This window comes from Mauremys mutica, chromosome 5 (assembly GCF_020497125.1).
Source record: "Mauremys mutica isolate MM-2020 ecotype Southern chromosome 5, ASM2049712v1, whole genome shotgun sequence".
NCBI classification, from domain to species: Eukaryota; Metazoa; Chordata; order Testudines; family Geoemydidae; genus Mauremys; species Mauremys mutica.
Window position 1 is genome coordinate 70,749,481 of NC_059076.1, and position 26,124 is coordinate 70,775,604.

Below are 26,124 nucleotides of genomic sequence, written 5' to 3' on the forward strand. Positions count from 1 at the left end.
GCAAAAAGAAGAAGAATTCTAGCGAGAATTTACACACACTGGTTTTACTATGATCCTGTCTGTCAGCAGCCAGATTTACATCAGAGTAGTTTAATTGTGTTTTAGTCTAAATGTAATGCTATACCAATAGTTTCAAATGAATGCTTCCTTAATACATATTGTAAATAAGTGATTATTAATCTGACTTTAGATTTAGGCTTCCTTTTGTAATGTAATCCCTTATATAGCACATTTTTTGTTAGTGATTCTTTTCATGACTAATAGTTAAAAGTTAATGTTTTATATTTTAGTACATGGTAGCTAATGTTCTATCATTTTTAAATATGTAGAATTCATTGTCAAAGGAAGTCTATTTTATGTAGTTTAGATATACCACAGTTTTGCCAATTTTGTAAGGTTATCACTTTGAACATAAGGTTTGATTAGTGTTAGGATGCTTATCACAGATAATTGGCATCTTGGTCAACTAATAGTTATTTATGTTGGAAATATAGTCTTTGGTGGTCTAAATTTTGTTCACTCTGTTTCTTGCTATTTTTCTGTATTGAGTTTCTGTTTAATGGGATCCCCTTGTTCAAATAGTTCATTTTATCTGAGCCTCTCACATTGTGATTTGGAAAAACTAGAAATCTGCTTGACCATCAGGAAAATGACAAAAAACACTTGCCATTGCCTAAAATTATATCTTCCATTTAATAATTAGAAGGGTCTGTATTCTCCCATTTTTTCCCCTAGGGACTTGGCATATCAACATCATGGTGTTTCCAGCCTTTAACTGGCTGGGATATGATCTACTAATTCAGTGCTTTATTTTTCCCCTGTAATGTAGGTTTATTTCACTTCAAATTGTGTTTTGTGTTTTACTTTAAAATGCTGAGACCTTGTCAAACTTTCATTAATGCACAGAGGGTTGAAGAGGAGACGCTGGTAAAGAACAGCAGTGCATGTAAAGATTACCTCATTGAAGCTATGAAGTATCACTTGCTGCCAACTGAGCAACGAGCATTGATGAAAAGTACTCGAACCAGACTGAGAACACCTGTAAGCCTTCCAAAGGTAAGACCTCTCTCTAACTTCTAACTTGCTGCCTTCTTCATATTTAGTTTTGTCTAAAGTCTGGGATGAAAGTGTAACACTGGATCGGGCTGTAACTGGGGTTCTCCATTACACAGTCTTCCTACTAGAATTGTTCACCATTGACAAGGGTGCAACATGGTAACAGCTTAGATCCTAAACTGACTGACAGAAACTTCTTATGGAGTATAAAACTCATAAATGTCTCTGTTTTGGCTCTTGGAGGAAAATATGTTATAGAACTGTACTATTTTGAGCCCACAGAAGTTATGGTGCTGCTGTAGCATCTTAGGAACTGAAGTTATGGGTCTGGGGTGGGGGCGGGGAATGTAAGCCTGGATAAAATTATGTGGTTGTGTCTAATTCTGGAGTATTTTAAATAATCTTGTTTGTTTTCAACTAACAATACTTGTGTTAAATACCTAGGCTCCTCTCCTCTTTCACCCAAATACAGAAGAAGTTTGATCACAGTACTATTATTCCAACTCAGCAGTGGCAGAATAGGAGCTAGATGTCAATGCCATTCCTCTGACTTCTGCATATTCAGTGAAGCTTTGCAACTAGTCTTCCCTCAAGAGGACCAAATCAAAGGCTAGATTCTGCTCTCAGGTGCACATTAACAATCCTCACTGACTTCATCTAGAAGCTGGATTCTCACACTTGAGGGCAGAATCCCCCCTCAAAAGTTCCGAGAGTATCTTTACCTTCAGCTTCCTGCAGAAAGTGCTTACCGCAACTGAATATGATGGTTGGGTGGGAGGAAGAAAAGGAGATGGGGCTCTTTCCAGAGTCCTGACTGCATTTGGCTTATGAGGGAGAGAAAAAGGGGTCATACCTAAGTGGAGCCTCAAAGGGAATAGGAAGTGGCCAGACCAGGTGGGAGCAGTGACCCACTATGTGCAGTGGAGAGAGGGGAGATATTTATACCCCATGCATTCTGGAAGGAACTCTCCCATCAGTCACCGATCCACATCATTTACCCTCCCACACATGGGATCAGAGTCTAACCAGATTTTTATGATCTGCTGTTGGCATTGCACTAGTACACTTTTTTTCTTTTGGGATTGGTAAGGAATTTTGCCCTCACTGCCAGATTGGCCAATGCAGGGTGGATTTTTGTCACCTTCCCTGCAGCATGTCTGGTGGGGTAGGTAAGGTTAGGTCAGGATGTTGCAACTTAGTATATAGCAGGTGTCCTGTGCAGGATTTGTTACAGAGGGGCTCTGAACAGTGTTTAAAAAAGAACTAGATAAGTTCATGGAGGATAGGTCCATCAATGGCTATTAGCCAGGATTGGCAGGGATGGTGTCCCTAGCCTCTGTTTGCCAGAAGCTGGGAATGGGCAACAGGGGATGGATCACTTGATGATTACCTGTTCTGTTCATTCTCTCTGGGGCACCTGGCATTGGCCACTGTCGGAAGACAGGATACTGGGCTAGATGGACCTTTGGTCTGACCCAGTATGGCTGTTCTTATGTTCTTATTCGCTGATCAGGAGTTGGAAGTGGATTTAGAGGAAGGCACCACCTAAGGAAACTGGGAAAAGGGAGATAGTGGCTCCTAATTCCTGGTATAGTGGGGAGACAGCTCCACCTTTTTCTACCCCCCACCATCTCTTAACCTTCATATGAGAGAAGCATGGCAGGGTCCCAGCAATAAGTTTGGAACCAGCTTGGAAAGGGGAATGGCTGACAGCAGACCTCCGAAATAGGTGAAAATTATTAAGGAAAGAATGATGACCTGCACTATATGATTTATTTCCAAATATATTAAGTGACTAAAGTTGTGGCCTAATTAAACTACATCCATTGCATCTTATCTTTATTCCTATGTGGCCAGGGCAATTTGAATCTTTCCCATACAGCATGTATAAAAAGGCCTGAATTCCTTTCTGTCTTGCCTCAAATGCTGCCTTTACTGGAAAGATCACAAATTGCATGTTTCAGAAATCTTTTTATTTTTTCCTAACTTGTATGATATTAGGCATATATTTGGATGAAACATCTTTTGATTATTGGCTGTACAGAGAAATGTTTTTCTTTAGCACTTAAAGCCTTTCAAATATCCCCATATGTGCAAATAAGCAGTAAATGTTGTTGATCCCCTTGCAGTTGATGATGGTGGTTGGAGGACAAGCACCAAAGGCCATCCGCAGTGTGGAATGCTATGACTTTAAAGAAGAGCGCTGGCATCAGGTGGCTGAATTGCCTTCCAGAAGATGTAGAGCAGGTATGTGACGTGTAACCTAAGGGCTCTGTCTACAGCAATATTTGAAACCATGCTTCTTCTTTCTTTACTACTTATTCTACATGCCCTGAGAAGTGCTGAGCATAGATTTCAATGGGAGCTGCAAGTGCTCATTGCCTCTAAAATTCAGGCCACTTACTTAAATTACTTTTTAAATATGGATTTAGATGCCTAACTTTAGATCACCCAGGTTTGAAAATTTGGTCTTTATCTCTTTTGTGCTTCAGTTCCCAATCTGTAAAATAGAACTTGCAATAATACTGAGGATAAATCCATTAATGTATATGGGATGTTCAGAAACTACAGTGATGAGCATCATTTTATGTTTAAAGAATATGGAGAGAACCATTATGTAAAAATATTGTTTAAAATAGCATTGAATGTAATACACTTGAGGAGCTGTAAGCAAAGATAAATCCAGACTGCAGAGCATTTTTGCGTTAATGTCATGTAAAATTTAACATTTAAACTGAATAAATTGTCACTAAAAATCTGGTTATACACCTCTACCTGTTATAATCCCACCCATTATAACACAAATTTGGATATAACGCGGTAAAGCAGCACTCGGCGGGGGGTGGGGGGGGGTGGCACACTCCAGCAGATCAAATCAAGTTTGATATAACGCGGTTTCACTTATAACACGGTAAGATTTTTTTGGCTCCCGAGGACAGCGTTATATCGAGGTAGAGGTCTAAAATGCATCTATATTATAAATTGTTACTTATTAAACACTGATGTGTTGAGCACAAAAGAAAGTCAGTGGTAAGGAAAAGTAAACTCTTGTTTTTTCAAGGCATGGTGTACATGGGTGGACTGGTTTTTGCTGTCGGTGGTTTCAATGGCTCCTTAAGAGTTCGCACAGTCGATTCCTATGATCCAGTGAAGGACCAATGGACCAGTGTTGCTAATATGCAAGATAGGAGAAGCACCTTGGGAGCTGCTGTATTAAATGGGCTCTTATATGCTGTAGGAGGATTTGATGGGAGTACAGGTATTTTATCTTTAAATACTACTGTGTTGGTTATTACAGTTTTAGCTACTATTGAAATAATCCTGTCCGATTTACTTATGCATCTCGATATTGTTCCTGGCATTTCAAATGAAAAAGACCAGGAAAGCCAACTAGCCTTTTGTGTAGTTGAACATTCACAAACCATGTACTAAGTGGGAGCAATGATCTGGACCCCCACTTGCTAGAGTGCAGGTTCAAAAGGACTCAACAGCATCTGAGCCACTGCAGAGCCAAATTTCCTCCTCACTGTCCTACTACAGTACTCTGACAACTCCCTCATGATAGAACTGAGCCTAGGAGCCCCCTTCCTGTGTGCACATAGAATAGATTATCTGGATGTTTTCTGTAATGTAAATATGCACACTTATTCCTAACTCTTAGTGACATATGAAGTGTGTGTGCACGCGCACAAGCGATGTGCACATGTATGTATGTATGTACATGTAAGTGTTGGTGAGCAGAAGACTGTACCATATAGCTCATCATTTAAAAAAAGAAAGGAAGACATTTTTCTGACTCCCTACAAAGACTTTATTCACCATTCCTTCTTCAAACATCACAGTATGTTGTGGGCTATCCAAATAATACTTCCCAGGCCACATGTATAGCCATTAATTTTTCTTAGAAAAAAACTTGACTGCAAATCTTAGCACAGAGAATTTCTAAAGACTGGATACTGTGAAGATGTCAATCACAGATTTGTTCTGTTTAAACAGGTTTATCATCCGTAGAAGCTTATAATATGAAGACTAATGAATGGTTTCATGTAGCTCCAATGAACACAAGAAGGAGTAGTGTTGGTGTAGGTGTTGTCGGAGGTAAGTTTTTGTGTCATCTGATAATGTTAGTCATCTGCCTGCGTCGCTGTCTATACATTTGTAGGATTTTTTTTCTCAATCAAATACTACATGTACAATAAATATATAGAATGGAAGGGTTTTTGCATACCAGTCTAGTAGTGATGGCAGATATCCAAATGTCCTTGTAATTAACTGAGAATAAGACAAATACAGTTCTGAAAGTTTCTGCCTTTTTTCTCTGCTAGTGTTCAAAAAGTGGGGTAGGGAACGGGACATTCTCAACTAAAACGATAGATTAGTGGCACATTCAGTCAGTGACAAAGTAGAGAAAACCTTATGTCTGCAAGTAGGGAAAAAGTTAGCACAACCATGTATGCTATTTTCTGCCACATTGGGGAGCAGACTTTAAACTTTGTTTATATTTTTTCAAAACTCCTCTGTAAACATCGTTATTCAGCTCGTGTGGACAGAACATAACTGTTCTTAATTGCTTTTTAAAAGCCATCTGAGAATAGGAAATATTTTGGTCATTAGACTAGGAGATTAGTTTATTACCCCATCTTAGATGGCCTTTAAGAAACATGTAGATGATTATATTCACCCACTATCACTGGCACATCTTTTAGTAGAAACTGCTTTTATTATGGTTTATTTTATTTAAAACAAAATATTAGAATACATTTTTAAAATAGTGTTGATCGGGCCTGAGATGAACTCAGATTTGTACCCTGCCTATTGAGGAATTAATAAGGATACAACCCAGAAGTGGAGGGCTTGGAGGGCTATCCAGAAGCTCTGTGCTCTGAAGCTGATAAAAAGGTAGACTGTGGGCCACGTTTTCAAAGGGACTTCAACTGAGCCTCCGGTTGAGCTTCTTTGTGTACTCTCATTTGGACATGTCAAACCATTGTTGTGTACACAAGTGATAGTACTTAAACTTGCCTGCCGAGAAGTGTGTACAAAGTAATGTGGAAACAATCTGTTAAATAGTTGGCCTAGTACACCTAAAGCAAACTGAAAAATTTCCATAAATTTATAATTTGATGCTTCCAAACAAAGCTAGCAAAGTTTGATGCAATAAGATAGTCATCTCTCTGATAACTCTTCATTGATGTAACACAGAAATTTGAGCTACTCTGTTAGAGGTGTGGTTTTAATGGTATGGGAGCTGTGGCGGGTTGGGTCACAGAAACCCTGTTGGGACTGCCACCTGATGTGCTGAGACTACCTCTGAGCCTGTTTTCCCTGGCACCTTGGGACTTCAGAACCCTGCCTTGTTGAGCCAGACAGGCCAGTCTGCTCCAACACAGAGCCAGGGACTGAACCACATCCCCCAAAACTGCAGACTTAACTGAAAACGGCTTAGAAAGTGCTCCTGTCTCTAGCATCCAGATACCCAGTTCCCAATGGGATCCAAATCACAAATAAATCCATTTTACTCTGTATAAAGCTTGTACAGGGTAAACTCATAAATTGTTCGCCCTCTATAACACTGATAGAGAGAGATGCACAGCTGTTTGCTCCCCCAGGAATTAATTACTTACTCTGGGTTAATTTATAAGCAAAAAGTGATTTTATTAAATATAAAAAGTAAGTTCCCAAGCAAAATAAAATAAAACACACAAGTATAAGTCTAATACAGTAGGAAACTGAATACAGATAAAATCTCACCCTCAGAGATGTTCCAATAAGCTTCTTTCACAGGCTGGACTCCTTCCTAGTCTGGGGCCAATCCTTTCCCCAGTACAGTTCTTGTTAGCTCAGGTCGTAGCTACATTTCTCCTGACTGCCACTTGTTTTGTTCTGTTCAACCCCCTGTTATAGCTTTGTCACAAGGTGGGAATCTTTTGTCTCTGGGTCCCCACCCCTCTTTCTTAATGGAAAAGCACCAGGTTTAAGATGGATTCAAATACCAGGTGACATGGTCACATGTCCTGTGAGACCCCAAGCCTTCATTCTTCCTGGTCTGATTCACAGGAAAGCTTGCAAGTAAATGGAGCCATCTACAATCAATTGCCCTGGTTAATGGGAGCCATCAAGATTCCAAACCACCATTAATGGCCCACACTTTGCATGATTACAATAGGACCTCAGAGTTATATTTCATATTTCTAGTTTCATATACAAGAATGATACATTTATACAAATGGTATGACCACACTCAGCAGATTATAAACTTTATAATGATACCTTACAAGAGACCTTTTGCATGAAGCATATTCCAGTTACATTATATTCACACTCATTAGCATATTTTCATAAAATCATATGGAGTGCACTGTCACAGGAGCCTCCTGCTGTCCCTGTTCTGAAAATTTAAGCTATAGAAAAATTCCCCACCCTGTAATTTCCCAAGAAAGGAATTGGCTAGTTTTCAGTGCTGCACACACCTGAAATGGTTCGCCTTTTTTGAATTTTTGATTAAAATCAGAGTGAGTGGCACCGGGTGCTTCAGTTGAGCAACCCAACATCTTTTGTTCATACAGTTGCTGAATCATGGAAACTCATATCAATTTAAAATAACAGGGACCAGAGACTAGTACTTTTGGCTAATTGTTTTTATGTAGGACCTCCCCCTTAACCACTCTACTGTTGTTTTTCATAGTCTGATTTAGAGAGTGTAAATGAATCGATGTTTTGCCTGTTTGCATATATATAGCACATCAGAGTCTATATACCTGTGTCTGTGTATTAAAATACTTAGATTAATCTCTGTATACTGTGGGGCGGGGGGCTTGGCGATTGCCTTTCTAGGTATGCTGTATGCTGTTGGTGGCTACGATGGGGCGTCACGTCAGTGCCTTAGTACGGTGGAATGCTATAATTCTAGTACAAATGAATGGACCTATGTTGCAGAAATGAGCACTAGACGGAGTGGAGCAGGTGAGTGAACAGAATTAACAAAATGAAAGCAAATTATTATATTGCAACCACAGAAACACGTTATTCCTTAAAATATAAAATACAGGCTCACTTTAATAGGACACTTCAGAATATTTACTTTTATTGTATGGTGTGGTTGACAGAAGCACTGCAGGTTACAAATGCAAAAGTGTCCCATACAGTAAGGTTAGGCAAATGTTAACTGCAGGGATTTTCTTCCCCCTTTTTTTGTACCTTTTCATATTTACCTACCGGACTTCTTAGGCTTCTTGATATCATCATACGGAGTAATCTACATGGAACGTCACATCCAGTGCTTTTACATTTCCAACTAAACTCCATTAAGCAGCTCATTGAATCACAGAAATCAGATGAGAGATGCCTATGTCATCTAGGTCATTCCTTTGTCAGTGGAGGATTGCTTTCTCTAATAGGGATTTCAGTCTAACTTGACCTGTGCAAAGTGATTGGACTTCCACCACCTCCTTTGAAAGATTTGTTCTGCAGTCTAATTGATCTCGCTGTTAGGAAGTGTTCTCCTTATATTTGTCCTTAAATTTCATTCCTTAGTTTAATCCCATTACTTTTACTTATACAACCTTTGTTTTATCCTGAATAACCCCCTGATTATCTGTTGTTTACACCCTTCAAATATGTATAGGCTATCATGTGCCGCCATCCCCTACCATTTAGTCATGCTATACACTTTTATCTCTCTTAATCTTTCTTCATAAGTAAATCTCTTGTATCCTTCTTTGAACTCCGTTCAGTTTTTCTTTCTGGTATTGAAGTGCCCAGAATCTAAAATAGTAATCTAAGTGTAATCTCGCAAAGAGCTATGTGTGTGTTTTTTATTTTAAATATAACTCAAAATGCCAGAGTGACATCCACTTCTTGTTCATTTAGATCAGGGGTCTCAAACTCAAATGACCCCGAGGGCCGCATGAGGACTAGTGCATTGGCCCGAGGGCCGCATCACTGACACGCCCCCTTGCTGCCCCTGGCCCCACCCCCAATCCACCCCTTCCATGAGGCCCCACCCCTGCCCTGTCTCTTCTCCACCTCCTCCCCTAAGCGCGCGGTTTTAATAAATATATACACTCAGTAATGCACCTCACTCAAAGGACAAAACACGCACTTAGATTTACTGCCTAAGGCTCTGGGAGGGAGTTTGGGTGGGGGAGGGGGTCTGGATGCAGGCTCTGTGCTCGATGCAGGCTCCAGGCTGCGGCAGGGGGTGGGGGTGCAGGCTTTGGGACGGAGTTTGGGGATAGGAGGGAGTGCAGGGGTGAGGGTTGTGGGGCTGAGGGCGAGGGGTACATGATGCAGGAGGGGGCTCAGGGCTAGGGAAGAGGGTTGGGCTGTGGGGTGAGGGCTGTGGATGAGGGGTTCATGATGCGAGGGGGCTCAGGGCTAGGGAAGAGGGTTGGGCTGTGGGGTGAGGGCTGTGGATGAGGGGTTCATGATGCGAGGGGGCTCAGGGCTAGGGAAGAGGGTTGGGCTGTGGGGTGAGGGCTGTGGATGAGGGGTTCATGATGCAGGAGGGGGCTCAGGGCTAGGGCAGAGGTTTGGAATGTGCGGTGAGGGCTGTGGATGAGGGGTTCATGATGTGGGGGCGCTCAGGGCTGGGGCAGAGGATTAAGGTGCGGGGGAATGAGGGGTTCATGATGTGGGGGCGCTCAGGGCTGGGGCAGAGGATTAGGGTGTGGGGGGATGAGGGCTCTGGCTGGGGCTGAGGATTAGGGTGCGGGGGGATGAGGGGTTCATGATGTGGGGGTGCTCAGGGCTGGGGCTGAGGATTAGGGTGCGGGGGGAATGAGGGCTCTGGCTGGGGCTGAGGGTTTGGGGTTGGAGAGGCTCAGGGTAAGGGAAGCCTGCCTTGCCAGTACTGGCGGAGGGCAGGCACTAGGACCCTGCACCCTAATCCTCAGCCCCAGCCAGAGCCCTCATCCCCCCACACCCTAATCCTCTGCCCCAGCCCTGAGCGCCCCCACATCATGAACCCCTCATCCCCCCGCACCCTAATCCTCTGCCCCAGCCCTGAGCGCTTCCCTGCCCCCCCCCCCAGCCCGGCGGGTCCCGCTTCCGGCCCCGGCCCCCTTCCCCCTTCCCCCTTCCCCCTTACCCGAGCGCGTCTCCGGCGGTCCCGCTCAGAGCCGCGTGGTGAGGGGGCGGGGCTGTGAGCTCCACGCCGAGCGCAGCGCTCAGCCCAGAGCTCCCAGCCCCGCCCCCTCCCCACGCGGCTCGGATCGGGGCGGGGCTCAGGCGCTCGGACGGAGACTCGGCGCTCTATGCGCCGAGGCTCCAGGAGAGGGGCGGAGGCGGGAGCCTCCGCTTTTCTCTTGGGGGGCCCTGCGGAGCTCCCCTGGGGAGCTCCGCGGGCCGCAGGGAAGAGCTCCGCGGGCCGCATGCGGCCCGCGGGCCGCATGTTTGAGACCCCTGATTTAGATGATACTAATGCCATTTTGGGGCTGTAGAAGTATTTCCTAAGGCCTTGTTAAATTGGGAACTCAAGTCTAGTTTGCTGATCATTGTCATCTCTGTCTTTTGGTATTCTAGGTTTTTCCAACTTATTGAATAGTAGTTTATTTCTCCAGATGTTTTCACGTGGTCTTTTCCAAATGAAATTTAATTTTGGTATTTCTCTGCCTATATTTCTAGCTTCTTCAGGTCCCTTTGTACTCTGGATGTCTTCCATGGTGTTTCTAGGCATACCCAATTTAGTATCCAGCAGGACTTGCATTAATGTGCTGCTTTCTCCTTTTCCTGATGATCAGAAGAAATACTGCTGTAAATAAGACCTAATGGAACTTGGATTCCTAGGTGCACCCCAATAAATTTTCTACCACTTCTCCAATATTACACCTTGCCTTCTATCATTTATTCTATCATTATTTATTGAACTCCATCAAGTTTCTAATCTATGTAGCAGTACTTAAGTCCAATCCAAATTAATTATTTTTGAGTAGTAATTCATGACACTGTATTAAAATATTTACTAAAATCCAAATACTTCATCTACAGAGTTCCCTTCAGAGACCTATTTTGTAATTCTAGCCAAAAAATAACAAGAGTTTGATTTGTTTATATCATACTTGCTTAAAGTAACTTGATTTTTTTTTTTTACCTAAAATTACAAAATTAGTGCATCAAGGAATCACTATATATGTAATATCTGGATTCTTACTAGTAAAGCATTTTAGTATCTCATAAAATACTACTAACTAAACTTCTTCTTCAAGTGATTGTTCATGTAAATTCCAAGTGTGGGTGCGCCACGTGTGCAGTCCTCGGAATGTTTTTCCCCTAGCGGTACCCATCAGGACAGCTGTGGAGCCCCTGGAGTGGTGCCTTCATAGCGGTGTATATGGGTCCTTTCCAACCCACTGCCTCTTCAGTTTCTTCTTACTGCTAGTGACGGTCGTTGGAGCAGCTTTCCCTAGAAACCAACCCAGGGTTACACTTACATTGGTTTTATTAAATGCCGCTATTGGATCAAATAGAAAAAGGATGGAGCTTATTGACGCACGCACACATTCATTGCATTCAGACCCTCATGCACCCACATACTCTCACAGGCGGAGTGTTACCGGAGACAGCAGAGGAAGCAGAGCATAGATCTGGTGTGTCCGCCTGCGGTCACGGATCTGAGACAGCCAGCAGGTCACGAAAACAGTGGGCTTATGTGCATGCCTTCTTCCTTTTTTGGAACTGAGCGGCTCCTGTCACGTACACTGAGTTTCCCTTCTGTGTCCATCACTGAGAAGCATATCCAGGCCTTATTCCTTTTATGCATACCAAGTTTTTCTTTTCTTTACAGCACCCCATGATTGCCTTCTCAGGGCAGATTACATCAGACACACCTGGCTCCAGGCTCTTTTCTCCTTGCAGTTCCTCTCTGCCCAGTCCCACACACACACTCTTCTCTCACACACACTCCCTTGTTCACACACTCTCTGATTGCGTGATGGAATATTGCAAAGCTTGGAGGTCTATACAAGTGGTAACTGAAAAGGTTACATAGCTTGCAAAAGTTACAAAACTTAAAAGGCTATGCTAACAATAACTAAAGTTATAAAGTTTGCCAAAAGGTTACAGAACTTAATGATCATACTAGCAATGACTGAAAAGTTACAAATCTTACAATCACATTCTACTGGATTGAGCAGCTTTACATAACACTTTCTGAGTAGCAGCCGTGTTAGTCTGTATCCGCAAAAAGAACAGGAGTACTTGTGGCACCTTAGAAGAGACTAACAAATTTATTTCCGCATAAGCTTTCGTGGGCTACAGCCCACTTCTTCGGATGCATAGAATGGAACACACACTCTGTATGTATAAATATCTCCTGTCTGTGTGTTCCATTCTATGCATCCAAAGAAGTGAGCTGTAGCCCACGAAAGCTTATGCGGAAATAAATTTGTTAGTCTCTGAGGTGCCACAAGTACTCCTGTTCTTATAACACTTTCTCTCTCTCTCTTGCATTTAGCAAGCGATTTCCTAGTGGACTGTTATCTGTTTTTCTGTAAATAATTTTAAAAGTTGTAGTTAGTATTAGTGTTAGTAGTTAGGTTTTAGCTGCGGGTTTCCCCCCACACCACCCTTTGCTCTCGCCGGGGACTGGGGCATGTCTTGGCCTCCGGGTTTCAAGCCGTGTGGATCCTGCCTGAAGCCCATGCTAAAGGGAGACTCACATGACTCCTGTCTGAAGTGCCAGGGAGGGGCACACCAGGCCGACAGGTGCAAGATCTGCAGGGGCTTCAAGCCCAGAACTAAAAAGGAGTGGGACTTTCGGCTGAAGCTCCTATTGATGGAATTGGCCCTTCGTCCCCAGACAGCCCAGGCAGCATCTGACCCCGTGCTCAGTACTTCGGTGCACAGCACGCTGGCCTTGGTGCGGGAGGCTTCAGCACCAAGAAAGGACTCAGTTAAGGAATCTCGGTGGCACCACAATTCCCCAGCACCGAAGACCGCCTCCAGTGCCAGCACAAGGCACCATTCCCATTCGCCAGTGCCGTACAAAAAGAAAAGAGCAGACAGAATGCTCCCCCACTAAAATAGTGGAGCAAGCAGGCACCAGTGGGGTGCGTCCCACATCGGGACACTCAGCCTCGGCCCCATCTATACTGGCACTGTTGGCTTCAGTTTTGCGGGGAGGTCTGCCGAGTCTGGTCCTGGTGGACTCCCTAGTGCACGAGGACCTGGAGGACGACATAGGCCTTCTGTCCACACCAGACACATATGAAACGGCCAGGGACTTGATCGCCATAAATGCACAGTCCCCTGCTCTGGCACTGGCACTGGCTTTACAGAGGAGAACTGTGCCATCCAAGGCAAGCCAGCATTGATGCGGCACCGATCATCCTCGCCACAGCACCATTCCCCAGCACTGTTTCAGTCTGCACTGCCCTGGTCACTGAGATTGGACTATTCTTCAGAGTCGGAGGCAGACTTCTATGTCTCTAGGCTAGCCGGTACCGTTCCCAGCACCATCTGAGGCAGAATGAAGGGCAAGCGGTGCCTGTGGCAGGGGCCATCCCAGTGGCCCTTTTGGACACCGTGGGCCTACCATCAATCCCAGGGGCTGGGCTCCAGATCCCTGTCAATGGCCTCAGAGGTTCGGATCCCTCCTTCAGCCACCTTGGTAACCCAGGAGTCTCCCCATTAGAAGGACACAGACATCCAGGTCAGCGCTGGGCACCAACGCTATCCCCTGTGCCGCTCAAGGTGTCGCCACTCAGGGCGACCCTTGTGAGCCAGAGGGTCAAGAAGACCCAGTGCCCCCAAGGGTGTCGTCCTCCTCCTCCCCAGATGAGGCGGTGGCGGGTACTTCTATTATGCTGCCTGCTATAGGCTCCAGGGCATGTCAGGACCTGCTTAGCAGGGTAGCCCAGAACCTAAATATGCAGGCAGAGGAGGTCTCTGAGGAGACTGATCCGATGGTAGACATTCTGGTCCCTAAAGGACCTTCAAGGGTAAGATTGCCCAAGACTATCCAAAACACCACTAAGGTGTTGTGGCACACACCCGCCTCTGTCCCCCCCCATGTGGCCAAGGGGGTGGAATGCAAATACTTTATGCCATCCAAAGGGTACGAGTGGCTCTTTACCCACCCGCAGCCAGGTACGCTGGTGGTGGAGGCGGCTAACCACAAGGAGCGGCAGGGGTAGCCGGGGTCTACCCCCAAATCCAAGGACGCTAAGAAGCTGGACCTCTTTGGTTGGAAAGTGTACTCCACTGAGGGGCTCCAGCTTCGCATAGCAAATGAGCAGGTGGTCCTCGGCCGTTACTGCTACAACTCCTGGAATACCTCGGCCAAGTTCCAGGAATTGCTCCCTGTAGACTCCTGCTCCGAGTTTGGCACAGTCTTGGAGGAAGGCAAGGTAGTCGCAAGGACCTCGCCACAGGCCGCCTTGGACTCGGCAGATTCGACTACCCGCACGATGACTACTGCCATAGCCGTGAGGCGCAGCTCATGGCTTCAGGTCTCAGGGCTCCCTCATGAGGTCAGAATACTATCCAGGACCTACCCTTTCACTGCTCTGGGCTCTTTTCAGAGCAAAGAGACTCTTGGCTTCTGGGCTCGGGGATTCGCAGGCAACCCTTAAATCCCAGGGAATACACATGCTGACCCCCCAGCAGAAGCTGTTCAAACCTCAGCTTGCCCCCATGCTTTTACTCTGTTCCTCCCAGACAAGATTATAATAGGAAGCGGGGAAGGAGTAGCGGATGGCGCCCTGGTCAGTCCTCCTCTGGCCACAGCCAAGCGGTGGCAGAACAGCCCTCAGCCTCAAAACCAAACTTTTGAAGATGCACCTGAGGATAGAGCACCAGCCCAACTCCCGGGTCCTTCCCCTCTCTTTGTGAATCATCTATCCCATTTATACTCTGCCTGGTCTCAAATAACCTCAGACCAATGGGTCTTGCGCACTGTAGAATTGGGATAGTCTACCAATTCTGTTCCCTCCCGCCTTCCCACCCACCCTCCACGTCCCTCTTCAGGGACCCTTCTCACAAGCAACTTCTAGTGCAGGAGATGCAAATGCTCTTGAAACATGGGGTGGTAGAGGAGGTTCCTCTGGAGTTCAGGGGCAGGGGTTCTACTCCCATTATTTCCTAATCCCCAAGGCCAAGAGTGGGCTCAGGCCCATTTTAGACCTGCAAAACTTCAACAGATTCATGAAGAACTTGAAGTTCCACATGATCTCCCTGGCTTCCATCATTCCCTCTCTGGATCCGGGGGACTGGTACGTTGCCCTCGACTTGAAGGACACGTACTTTCACGTGTCCATAACCCCATCCGGCAGATGATTCCTTGGATGTTGTTGACCACAAATCGACTACCAGTTCACGGTCCTCCTCTTCAGCCTATTGGCAGCCCCTTGTGTGTTCACCAAGTGCATGGCAGTCATGGCAGCCTTTCTGAGGAAATAACAGGTGCAAGTATTCCCGTAGCTGGACAACTGGCTAATCAAGGGTCGTTCTCAGGCCCAAGTGGAGGACCACATGAGCGTTGTGCACATGACTTTCTTCAGACTCGGCCTCATCCTGAACATGGCAAAGTCAACCATAACCCCCACTCAGAGGATAGAGTTCATTGGGGCCCTCCTAGACTCCACCCTGGCCAGGGCTTCTCTTCAGGAAGCTTGTTTCCTTGCCATGAATGCCATCATAAAATATGTCAACAGATTTCCCAACATGACTGCGTGGAATTGCTTAAAGTTGCTTGGGCATATGGCGGCTTGCACATCTGTGGTACAGCATGCCAGACTGCAGCTATGTCCCTTTCAGGCATGGCTAGCCTGAGTTTACAAGCCGAACCAAGACCACCTAGACAGATTGGTCACTCTTACTTCCCAGGTTCTCAAGTCCCTATGATGGTGGCTCGACCCACAAACAATATGTGCGGGAATACCCTCCTCCAAACCTCAGACGTCACCATCAACATTTTCCAGATAGACCTGTTCATGACATGGCACAACAGGAAGTGGCAGCAGTTCTGCTCCTTCCTGAATCACAGCCAGGGCTGGCTTGCGGACACCTTTCTCCTGTCCTGGAAAGGGTGCCTGTTGTATGCATTCCCGCCATTCCCACTCATCCACAAGGTCCACATCAAGGTCTGATGAGACAAGGCGTTGTTAACCTTGATAGCACCAGCATGACCACGTCAGCACTGGTTCACCATGCTGCTGGACCTGTTGGTGGATACGCCTATAACTCTGCCCCTTATTCCGGAGTTGATCACACAGGACCACGGCCGCCTCCAGCACCCCACCCTAGAGTCTCCCCACCTCACATCATGAAAGTGCCATGGCTGAACCTGTTAGAACTCCTGTGCGCAGATTCCATTAGGCAGGAGCTCCTTCTACGCACACCACTTATCTAGCTAAGTGGGAGATTTTCAATTTGGTCCATTGCAGGTCTTGATTCCCTTCATCTTGGACTATTTACTTCATTTAAAGCAGCAGGCGCTGGCAGTATTGTCAATGAAAATGCACCCGGCCACAATTTCAGCTTTCCATCCCGGCTCAGTAGACCATTCAGTATTTGCTAACCCTGTGATTGGACGCTTCCTCAAGGGGCTAGACAGACTGTACCCTCAAGTAAGAAAGCCGATTCCCCCATGGGATCTTAATCTGGTGCTCTCGAGACTGATGGGCACTCCCTTTGAGCCCCTGGCGACTTGCTCTCTCCTTTACCTCTCTTGGAAGGTGGCATTCCTCGTGGCTATGACTTCGGCTAGGAGGGTATCTGAGCTCAAGTCCTTGATATACGAGCCCCCCTTATACTGTGTTTTATTAGGACATGGTGCAGTTGCAGCAACACCCAGCTTTCCTCTCAAAGGTGGTTTCACAATTTCATATGAATCAGGACATTTTTCTACCAGTGTTCTTCCCTAAGCTACATGCCACTAACGGAGAACGCGTGCTCCAGTCCCTGGATGTCAAATGGGTGTTAGCCTTTTACAGCGAGTGGACGAAGCCATTTAGGAAGTCAGCCCGCTCTTCATAGCAATTGCAGAAAGGATGAGAAGGCTACCAGTGTCATCCCAAAGGATCTCTTCTTGGATCACGGCTTGTATCAGGGCATGCTGTGACCTAGCAAAGATGCCGGCCCCACTGTGGACAGCTCACTCCATGAGAGTGCAAGCTTCATCTGCAGCTTTCCTGGCGCAGGTCCCTGTTCATGACATCTGCAGGGCAGTAATGTGGTCATTTGTTCACACCTTTACATCACACTACACCATCACACAGCAGGCTAGAGACAATGTCTCATTTGGTAGAGCTGTGCTACAGTCTGCAACTCAGTGAACTCCAACCCCTCCTCTGGGGGACTGCTTGGGAGTCACCTACTTGGAATCGACGTAAGCAATCACTCAAAGAAATAAAACAGTTACCTACCTTTCGTAACTGTTGTTCTTTGAGATGTGTTGCTCATGTCCATTCCAAGACCCACCTGCCTCCCCTCTGTCAGAGTATCTGGCAAGAAGGAACTGAAGAGGCGGTGGGTTGGCAGGGACCTATATACACTGCCATGAGGGCGCCACTCCAGGGAGCTCCACAGTTGACCCAACGGGTACTGCTAAGGGAAAAACCTTCTGATGACTGTGCACACAGCACGCACACACCTACTTGGAATGGACATGAGCAACACATCTAGAAGAACACCAGTTACAAAAGGTAGGTAACTGTTTTTTATATTAGCTTGGAGATGAGAAGTAGATTAAAAACTGGCCAAAGGATTATAAAAAGGGCACTAATAAATATTAGTGATAGCTAACACTAGTTTGTAATTGAATTTTATGATTGGAAATGTTTGCATATAAGCAGGCTAATTATTTGAGTCATTAACAAGAGTAGTAATTGATGAATTGCAGCAAAATTTCACTTTTCAATCTGCTCCCATATCTATTTTATCCAATGGTACAACAGGGAGTTAGAATTTGCTTTTACAAACTAATGTTGCTTAATGCCCATAGCCCAGTTACCCAACAGTGGCTAGATTACAAAGAAACATAAGAATGCTGACACCGAGCATTGTCACTCCTAACTTTATTAGGTGCTTAGACAGTTACTGGGATTCCCAAAAGCCTGAGTTTGGCACCATATACAATGAATGGATAGAGAGAGGCACCTCAGAATGGGATTTACAAAAGGCAGCACGTTGAGTCTCTTATGCTAGATATTTCTGTGGGAGATATTGAGGAGAGGGGTGTTTCCTGAGTGTCTCCACTGTGGATAAACACTTAAAGGAATGGAGCCAGAGTGAACGAGCATGAGACTGATGCTGTAGCCTGGTGGTTAGAGCACTCTTATGATGTGGAAGACCTAGAATCCAGTCCCTTACACCAATGATTTTTTTAAATTTATTCCCAATGGAACAACTTCAACAGGAGAGACTGAGGGTGCCCATGTCAAAATATCTCAATGTCCAGTGGTTAGAGCACTTATCTGAGAGATGACAGATCCCTGTTCAAATCCCTTCTTCCCCTCAGGTGGTGGAGGGACTTGAACCAGAGGTCTGCCACCTCCCGGTGAGTATCCTGACCACTGGACTAAAAGTTAAGAGGGAGTTCCTTCTTCTCTCCCTGGCTGTTTTGTGGAAGCTCATTTATAGGGGCCCGATCTGGCAGACAAGCTTGGAGCTACTAGATTGGGCCTTGCTAGTGAGTTAGGTAGAGGAACACCTCTCTTCACCCAGGTTACAGCATCGCTCTGGGACTTGGGCATCTAGATATCTAGAGTGGACTGCAGTGTGCATGAGCAGGGGCAGATACGTAGGCATCTAGGAAACTTTTACTGCAAAAAATTAGGTGCTGAACTAGTATAGGCACCTGCACAGATCAGCAGCAGTTGAGTTGGGGTTTTGTGAATCCCAATGGAACCTGGTTCTAGGATTTAGGCACCTAAAGTTGTAGTTAGGCACCAGAGTCCTTTTGTGAATCTAGCTCTAAAAATTTTCAGATTTTTTTCCCTCTTATATTCCATTATTTTACCAAGGACTGAAATTCAATTTACTAGATGGTAATTGCCAGGATCACTTTTTTCCAAGTTTTGTACCACATCTGTCTTTTTTCCAGTCTTCTGTTACCTTTTCGGTTCTCCAGGACTTCTAGAAATAGGCAGTGGTTCAGGGTTTTACTTAATCCCCTTCAAGTAAAACTTTTACTAACATAATTCAATGGGTTATATATATTAAGAAGTGTTAAATACATGTAAAAATTATATCAGTAATTTGGAAAAAAGTAAGTTTTTCCTGCATTAGTGTGCTGTATTTCAATATGATCATAGTGACCAGATATCCTGACTTACCAGAATGTTTCCATTTTGGGATTTGTCCTATTGTCACAGTAGGTTTTATTAAAGTAGTAGTTTGATCTTGTTTTAGTTAAGCCTCCTGGATATATGGTCACCCCAAAGGACTTCTGCCCATTCTCACTGCATGCTTGTGTTGGTTTCACACAAAGATTGACTTTCAGCTGCCTGGCCCCTTTAGAGCCACCTGCCTCTCAGCTGATCAGAATAGGGACGGAAGTCATATCTGCTCCTGGCTACAGCTGAGAGGAGTGCACTGCATCACATAGGGATGAGGATCTTAAATCCCATGTCTGCCAGGTCTTTTGGGAGGGATAAAGGGTAAGACAGGGACCAGGAAAATGGGCAGGAGAAGAAAACAAAAGAACAGAAAATGCAAGAGGACGACAACAAGAAGATACAGATGGAAGCAGCAAGAAATGAGGTATGACTTGGAAATGGGGGATGGTGGGGGGTAATAAAGGATAGACCAAAGGGGAGTGGGAGGCGGTATTAAAAAGTAATATGTTAAATGGTTGGGTTTTGAGAAGTAAATATACTAAACAATAAGGCCAGCGGCTACAGTTGGGTGGAGTTAGGTCAGAGAGATAGCAACAAAACCCAATCTTTTTATATATTTGTTTTGGCTATATGACCGCATCTCAAATTTGTGCTAAAAATCTCATCCTTCCTCAAGCCCTCTCATATTGAAAGCTTTATAACATGTATGCTGTGTGATACTCTACACTAAAGTGAGATCACAGAGCAGTAGAAAGAAAAGTGACACAATATTGCATTATGATCGATGTTGCAGCCATAAACAATAGCAACCAAAATACCCATTAGCTGAACTGAATGATAGTCCATATTGAGTATCACTGATAAAGCAATGGATAATGTGATTTTATAATGTTGGTATAGTGATGTTTTATGGTAGCTTTTTTTTTAGACTTTTATTACTCCCTAATTACTCCAGTCTCCCTCCTTTTTAGTTTTCTTATTGAAGACAAACATGAAAATTTAGGTATTTCAGCAGAGGTCATGTCCCTCTTTATATTATATAGTAAGGCCATTAATACATATTTTCCCCAAAGTATATTTTTAAAAGTCCTTGATACTCACCTCACACTTTGGTTGGACAAACTGGAGAAATGGTCTGAAGTAAATAGGATGAAATTCAATAAGGATAAATGCAAAGTATTCCACTTAGGAAGGAACAGTCAGTTGCACACACAGAAAATGGGAAATGACTGCCTAGGAAGGAGTACTGAGGAAAGGGATCTGGGGGTCATCGTGGACCACAAGCTAAATATGAGTCAACAGTGTAACACTGTTGCAAAAAAGCTAACATCATTCTGGGATATATTAGCAGGAATGTTGTAAGCAAGACACAGAAGTAATTCTTCCACTCTACTCAGCACTGATTAGGCCTCAGCTGGAGTATTGTGTCCAGTTCTAAGCGCCACATTTCAGGAAAGATGTGGAGAAATTGAAGAAAGTCCAAAGAAGAGCAACAAAAATGATTAAAAGTCTAGAAAACATGATTTAGGGGGGAAGATTGAAAAAATTGGGTTTGTTTAGTGTGGAAAAGAGAAGACTGAAAGGGGACATAACAGTTTTCAAGTACATAAAAGAATGTTACAAGGAGGAAGGAGAAAAATTGTTCTTAACCTCTGAGGATAGAAAAAGAAGCAATGGGCTTAAATTGCAGCAAGGGAGGTATAGAACATTAGGAAAAACTTTCTGTCAGAGTGGTTAAGCACTGGTATAAATGGCTTAGGAAGGTTGTGGAATCTCCATCATTGGAGATTTTTAAGAGCAGTTAGACAAACACTTGTCAGGGTTGGTCTAGATAATACTTAGTCCTGCCATGAGTGCAGGAGACTGGACTAGATGACCTCTCAAGGTCCCTTCCAGTCCTATGATTAACTTTTTCTAACCATATCTTTTCTCTGAATGCCATAACTGATCCTGTGTATTCTTATTTGATTCCCTTCCCCTTTTTTGCAGTATAGGTTTTATTTTAAACTCTTAATCTTTTTGTGAAGCTCTTTATGAAACCACATTTGGCCAACTCTTATAGCTTACACTTCTTTGTTTAGCAGTCTGTGCCATAATTGTCTCCTGGGATTCCCCAACCAACTTCTGTACTGGTGAATTTTAATATTTCTGTTTGCCATACATTACTTACTAGTGTCTTAACTCCAAAAACTTGCCTTTCTGAAATATACTATGCTAATACTGTTATGTTCTATTATCCCATTTCTTATTATAGTGGTGAATAAGCAGCTGTTATCACTGATTCCAGGGTTTCCTAGGATTCTCACCTTTTCAGTTGGTTTATACTTATCAGTAAGAAGTAGATCCAGTCTGACTTCACCAGTTCCTTGATTCCTTCCTTATAGATTGATAAAGTTGTTCTTAACGTAAAGCTAAATATACACTAAAATGTTTATTTAACACAGAACTGGGTTCTGTACCCCATGAGTATGGAATCCTTTGGGTTTTTGAGCACTTTCAGAGTTTGTTCAACGAATTTTTAGTGTTCTCCACCAGTCCTGGTGGTTTGTAGCAGATGCCCACTGTAGTTTGCTCATTGTATGTTCATGCCCAGTAAAGTATTCCATAACTTCATTGTCAGCTTGTTTCAACATACTTCTGATGGATATGTAGTGCTACTCTTGCACCTCTTTTCTTTTTGCTGTGTAGATTGTACCCAGCTCTGTTTAGATTCATTTATAGGGATCATCTTGCCTGGTTTCCATTATGCCCACTGGATCATAGCCCATAATTTAGTATACTTTCTAATTGGTGCTTACTTCCAATATTCTGTATTTTCATATATACTCAGTACTTTTATTCTTTGCTTATTCTAAATCTTCTGTTGCAGAACAGCTCTCATCTTTGTATGCTGTGATATGCCCAGTTACACAAGGCCTCTAATCAATGTCTTGCCTTTACCAATTTGTAATCATTTATTTAGTTTAACATGTTCTGACCCAAATTTCTTTTGAGAAGGTTCCTAACTCTGACTGTGAAATAGGATTTACATTTGTAAATACACTGTGTACTGGCTCTCCCTGATATCCAGGTCATAGCCATTCTTCTATCTGAATTTGAGTGGTTTTGTATTTTTGCAGGTGTTGGTGTGTTAAACAACTTCTTGTATGCAGTTGGTGGTCATGATGGTCCTTTGGTTAGAAAAAGTGTTGAAGTATATGATCCTGCCACCAATACATGGAGGCAGGTTGCAGATATGAACATGTGCAGAAGGAATGCAGGTATATACTGTAGTTTAGAAATATTGTTCTTTAAAATGCTATTAATGTGGCTATGTATCTGTTCTATACCTGCTTCTACCTCTCTTTAATATTTTCTGCTTCTTTACTAAAGCCTCAAAATGGAAGGCATGATTTCACTGTGTAAGCAAGCAAATAGGTGTGCACTTTCTGTAAACTTCTATCTTATTGCAGCTATTTTCCTTTTTAATAGGGGTTTGTGCTGTATATGGCCTGTTGTATGTAGTTGGAGGAGATGATGGTTCCTGTAACTTGTCAACAGTGGAATATTATAACCCAACAACTGATAAATGGACAGTTGTGTCCTCTTGTATGAGTACTGGAAGGAGCTATGCAGGTAATGGGTATACGATTTTTTTAACTGCTCACAATTAATTTGAAAGTAGTACCTCAAGTGAGGTGTGTGACAAAACATCCAAAGAGTAAAATGTCCCAGGTAAAAATCTATTGTACTAAGAGTCCTGTTCTTTAAAGTATATCCTGGTCCAGGATTAGGACTCCTAGGCACTATCATAATATAAACAATAAATATTATTTCTTAAATGCATTTAAAAGCAAAATATTGTACTAAAACTGTATGAAAAATCTGGTTGTTTTGGATAGCACACTTTATTTTCTCCTCGGTATTCACTAAGAAGTACAATTTACATTAAAGCGGCTGGAAGCTTACTTTAGGGTCTGACTTTGCGGGGAGCAGAACTCTCTTTAAAGGAGCCAGTCTCTGACACTCTTTAAATGAGCCTGATCATTAGATGTGCTGGGCATCAACCCACTGAAAATAAGACCCCTTTAAGGATCTTGGCTTACATTTTTGGGGAAGACAAAACGTGTGTAATATAAACAAGTGCATGATAGAGGTGTTATGCTACTGATAATCAAACTGAGTTGATGGTGAAAGGTTAATTAGACCTTGGAAACTTGAACAACTTTGTGTTGAATAACACGGGTTGAACATTTTTGGACATTTGCCTTAAATTAATGCACATATAGATATATATTTTTGATAGCTGTAAATCATTGTATGAAGTCTTGTATTTCTTCTAATACTTTTGGAAGTTGTCTTTTTTGAAAAGACGTGGTCAAATAACTTACACTTTAATCTTGTGATTCTCTTATTCTATAGGTGTTACAGTTATTGACAAACCATTATGAACAGCAAAAAGATTTTCAACTTAATTATATACTAAGGGCCAGCTTCAACAAGTATTTTTGAAGTGACTGAGAATCAAAGCACTTCTCTACTTGTAGCTGCACATTGAGTCACAGTGGAAGATGTGACGGTCTGCAATTACGTATGACAGATAATGAAGATTATTCTAGGTAGAAGCAACGTGTAGGATTATTCTGCATTGAACAGCAGCTGACTGAATTTTTATAAATTCTGGTGGACCACAGTTTTTATTTGCAAGGCCTTTAAACAAAAAAATCACTTTCAAAAGGACCAATTCATGTCAGTTGTGACTGACAAATGGATTATTCAGTGAAGAATGATAAAGTGATGTGTATTCTGGTGAAAGTAAATTTTGTCTTATTTTTTCCCCAGAGACTGTAGATCCATGAATTGTAAGTCTTCAGTATGGGTATTGAATCCCACCTCAGTATTACAAGCTGGCATGGGAGTAAACATGTTTTTTTATAACAGTTTTCATTACATGAATATAGTGTGCATTTGTGTGTGTGTGAGAGTATAGGTTGCTTTCCAGTAATACTCTTCAGAACTTTATTATATTATTTATAATTGGCAAAGTACTTTGAATTATACCAGTACTATGCTGTAAAACAGAGTTGTATTTTTTTTATAACAATGCTTAACACTACTAAATGCCACTTAAAGAGAATGGAGAAGACACAGCATTTTTTGAATGGTATAATGCCAAAATCTTCTATTAAAAAGTTTAGTTGCCTGTATTTATTTATGATTTTTCTTTGTTTAATCTTGGTCATGTTTAGGTGAATTCCTTTATTACCTTTTTATCAAAAGGTGATTATTTGGCATGAACATAACTGCAAGTTTATAATGAATGTATGGAACTCAACTGAGCTTGCATGGTATTAAAAACTGTCTGTGTGTAACTTAGCTGCTATTAACAAATATGAAAACTTACTGTATGTGCCCATGTTTGTAGAGCAACTCTCCTTTTTATTCATGGATGACCTTTTAAATATGACCAAAACTATTGTAATCTTTGAACTATTTTCTTTAAATAATAAAAGTTTGTATTTTTGTTTCATAATACTAATGAGTTGGTTAAAACTTGTTTTGAGAAACACAAGCTTCACAACAAATAAGTTTCTGAGATCAACAAACAGTCAAAAGTTCTTTGGAAAAACATGTATTAACCTAAATACAAGAATAAAATGTAAGTGATTTGAAGAGGGGACTGCCAGGCTGTAACCGTGCCTTTGTGGGTTACAACTGGGAATACCAAATTCAGGACAAACTGTTGAGAAATAGGGCAGAAAACCCCCAGAACTGGTGGTTATTCTCCCATCAGATATACCAAACCAGCAACAAAAGTAAACTTCTGTTTCACCACACTGGCTAACAAGAAGTCAAAAAAGCAGTTTCCTTAAGCATTCCAGTCCTGGATTCAACACCCAGACACAAGAGTTAAAGATGAGTGGTTATTTAAAGCCAGTTTTATCAAACAAAAGGTTCTTCTGATCCCAAAGGACCAGCCACATACCCAGGTTAATATACAACTCGGATCTTACCAAATAATCACACTGTTGCCAATCCTTTAGTATCTAAAATCTAAAGGTTTATTTATAAAAAGAAAGAAAGGTGAGAGTTAAAATTGGTTAAAGGAATCAAATATATACAATAAATGCAAAATTCTTGGTTCAGGCTTGTAGCAGTGATGGAATAAACTGCTGGCTTAAGTCAAGTCTCTGGTTGCTTCCAAATGATTGGAAGGTCCTCAGTCCCTCGGTTAGAATGCTCCAATTAGCATAAAATCCAGAGGTTTGAGCAGGAAATTGGCAAAATGGAGATGTTTCCAGCACCTTTTATAGCTTCTCTCAAGTGAAGGGAATCCCATTGTTCTCACTGTGGAAAATTACAGGTAAAAAATGGTGTTTGGGGTCCCAGGGGCATGTCACATGTCCATGCATGATTTTGCTTAGTCATAGCAGGAAGTCCATTAAGTGTAGATAGGCATTTCCCATGGTCCACTGTGAGTTAAGTGCTCCTTGATGAGCCACTTAATTTGAACAGTCCCTTCAAGATGTGCAGGCTAAATACCTTGTGGGCGTTACCCCAGGAGCAAACATTTGAAATCCAGGTATAGAGCCAATACTCATAACGTCAAATACAAAAATGAGACATGCATACTAATAGCATAATCATATTCAGCAAATCATAACCTTTTCATAGACACCTTATTTGACATTATTTATACAAAATTTGTTGTAATTATTGTGGCAAACCCAGGCCAAATGGCTACAAAGGGGGGGGTAGGAATTAGTCCCAGGGGGGTTAAAAGGCTTCTCCCTATCCATTGAGGAGAGGC

General features: G+C 43.0%; 1 protein-coding gene across 2 annotated transcripts in view; it reads left to right on the forward strand.

Annotated features, from left to right (window-relative positions):
* KLHL2 (kelch like family member 2) overlaps nt 1-24,846 on the forward strand; it is a 104,542-nt gene extending 79,696 nt beyond the window's left edge. For both annotated transcript variants that reach the window (XM_045019779.1, XM_045019780.1), the window contains 8 exons: nt 907-1,056; nt 3,186-3,303; nt 4,118-4,315; nt 5,053-5,154; nt 7,891-8,019; nt 22,454-22,594; nt 22,806-22,949; nt 23,736-24,846. In XM_045019779.1, the coding sequence (XP_044875714.1) occupies nt 907-1,056; nt 3,186-3,303; nt 4,118-4,315; nt 5,053-5,154; nt 7,891-8,019; nt 22,454-22,594; nt 22,806-22,949; nt 23,736-23,764 (1,011 nt within the window). In that variant the 3' untranslated portion in view covers nt 23,765-24,846. The remainder of the gene's footprint in view (nt 1-906; nt 1,057-3,185; nt 3,304-4,117; nt 4,316-5,052; nt 5,155-7,890; nt 8,020-22,453; nt 22,595-22,805; nt 22,950-23,735) is intronic.
* The last annotated feature ends 1,278 nt before the right edge of the window (nt 24,847-26,124 follow it).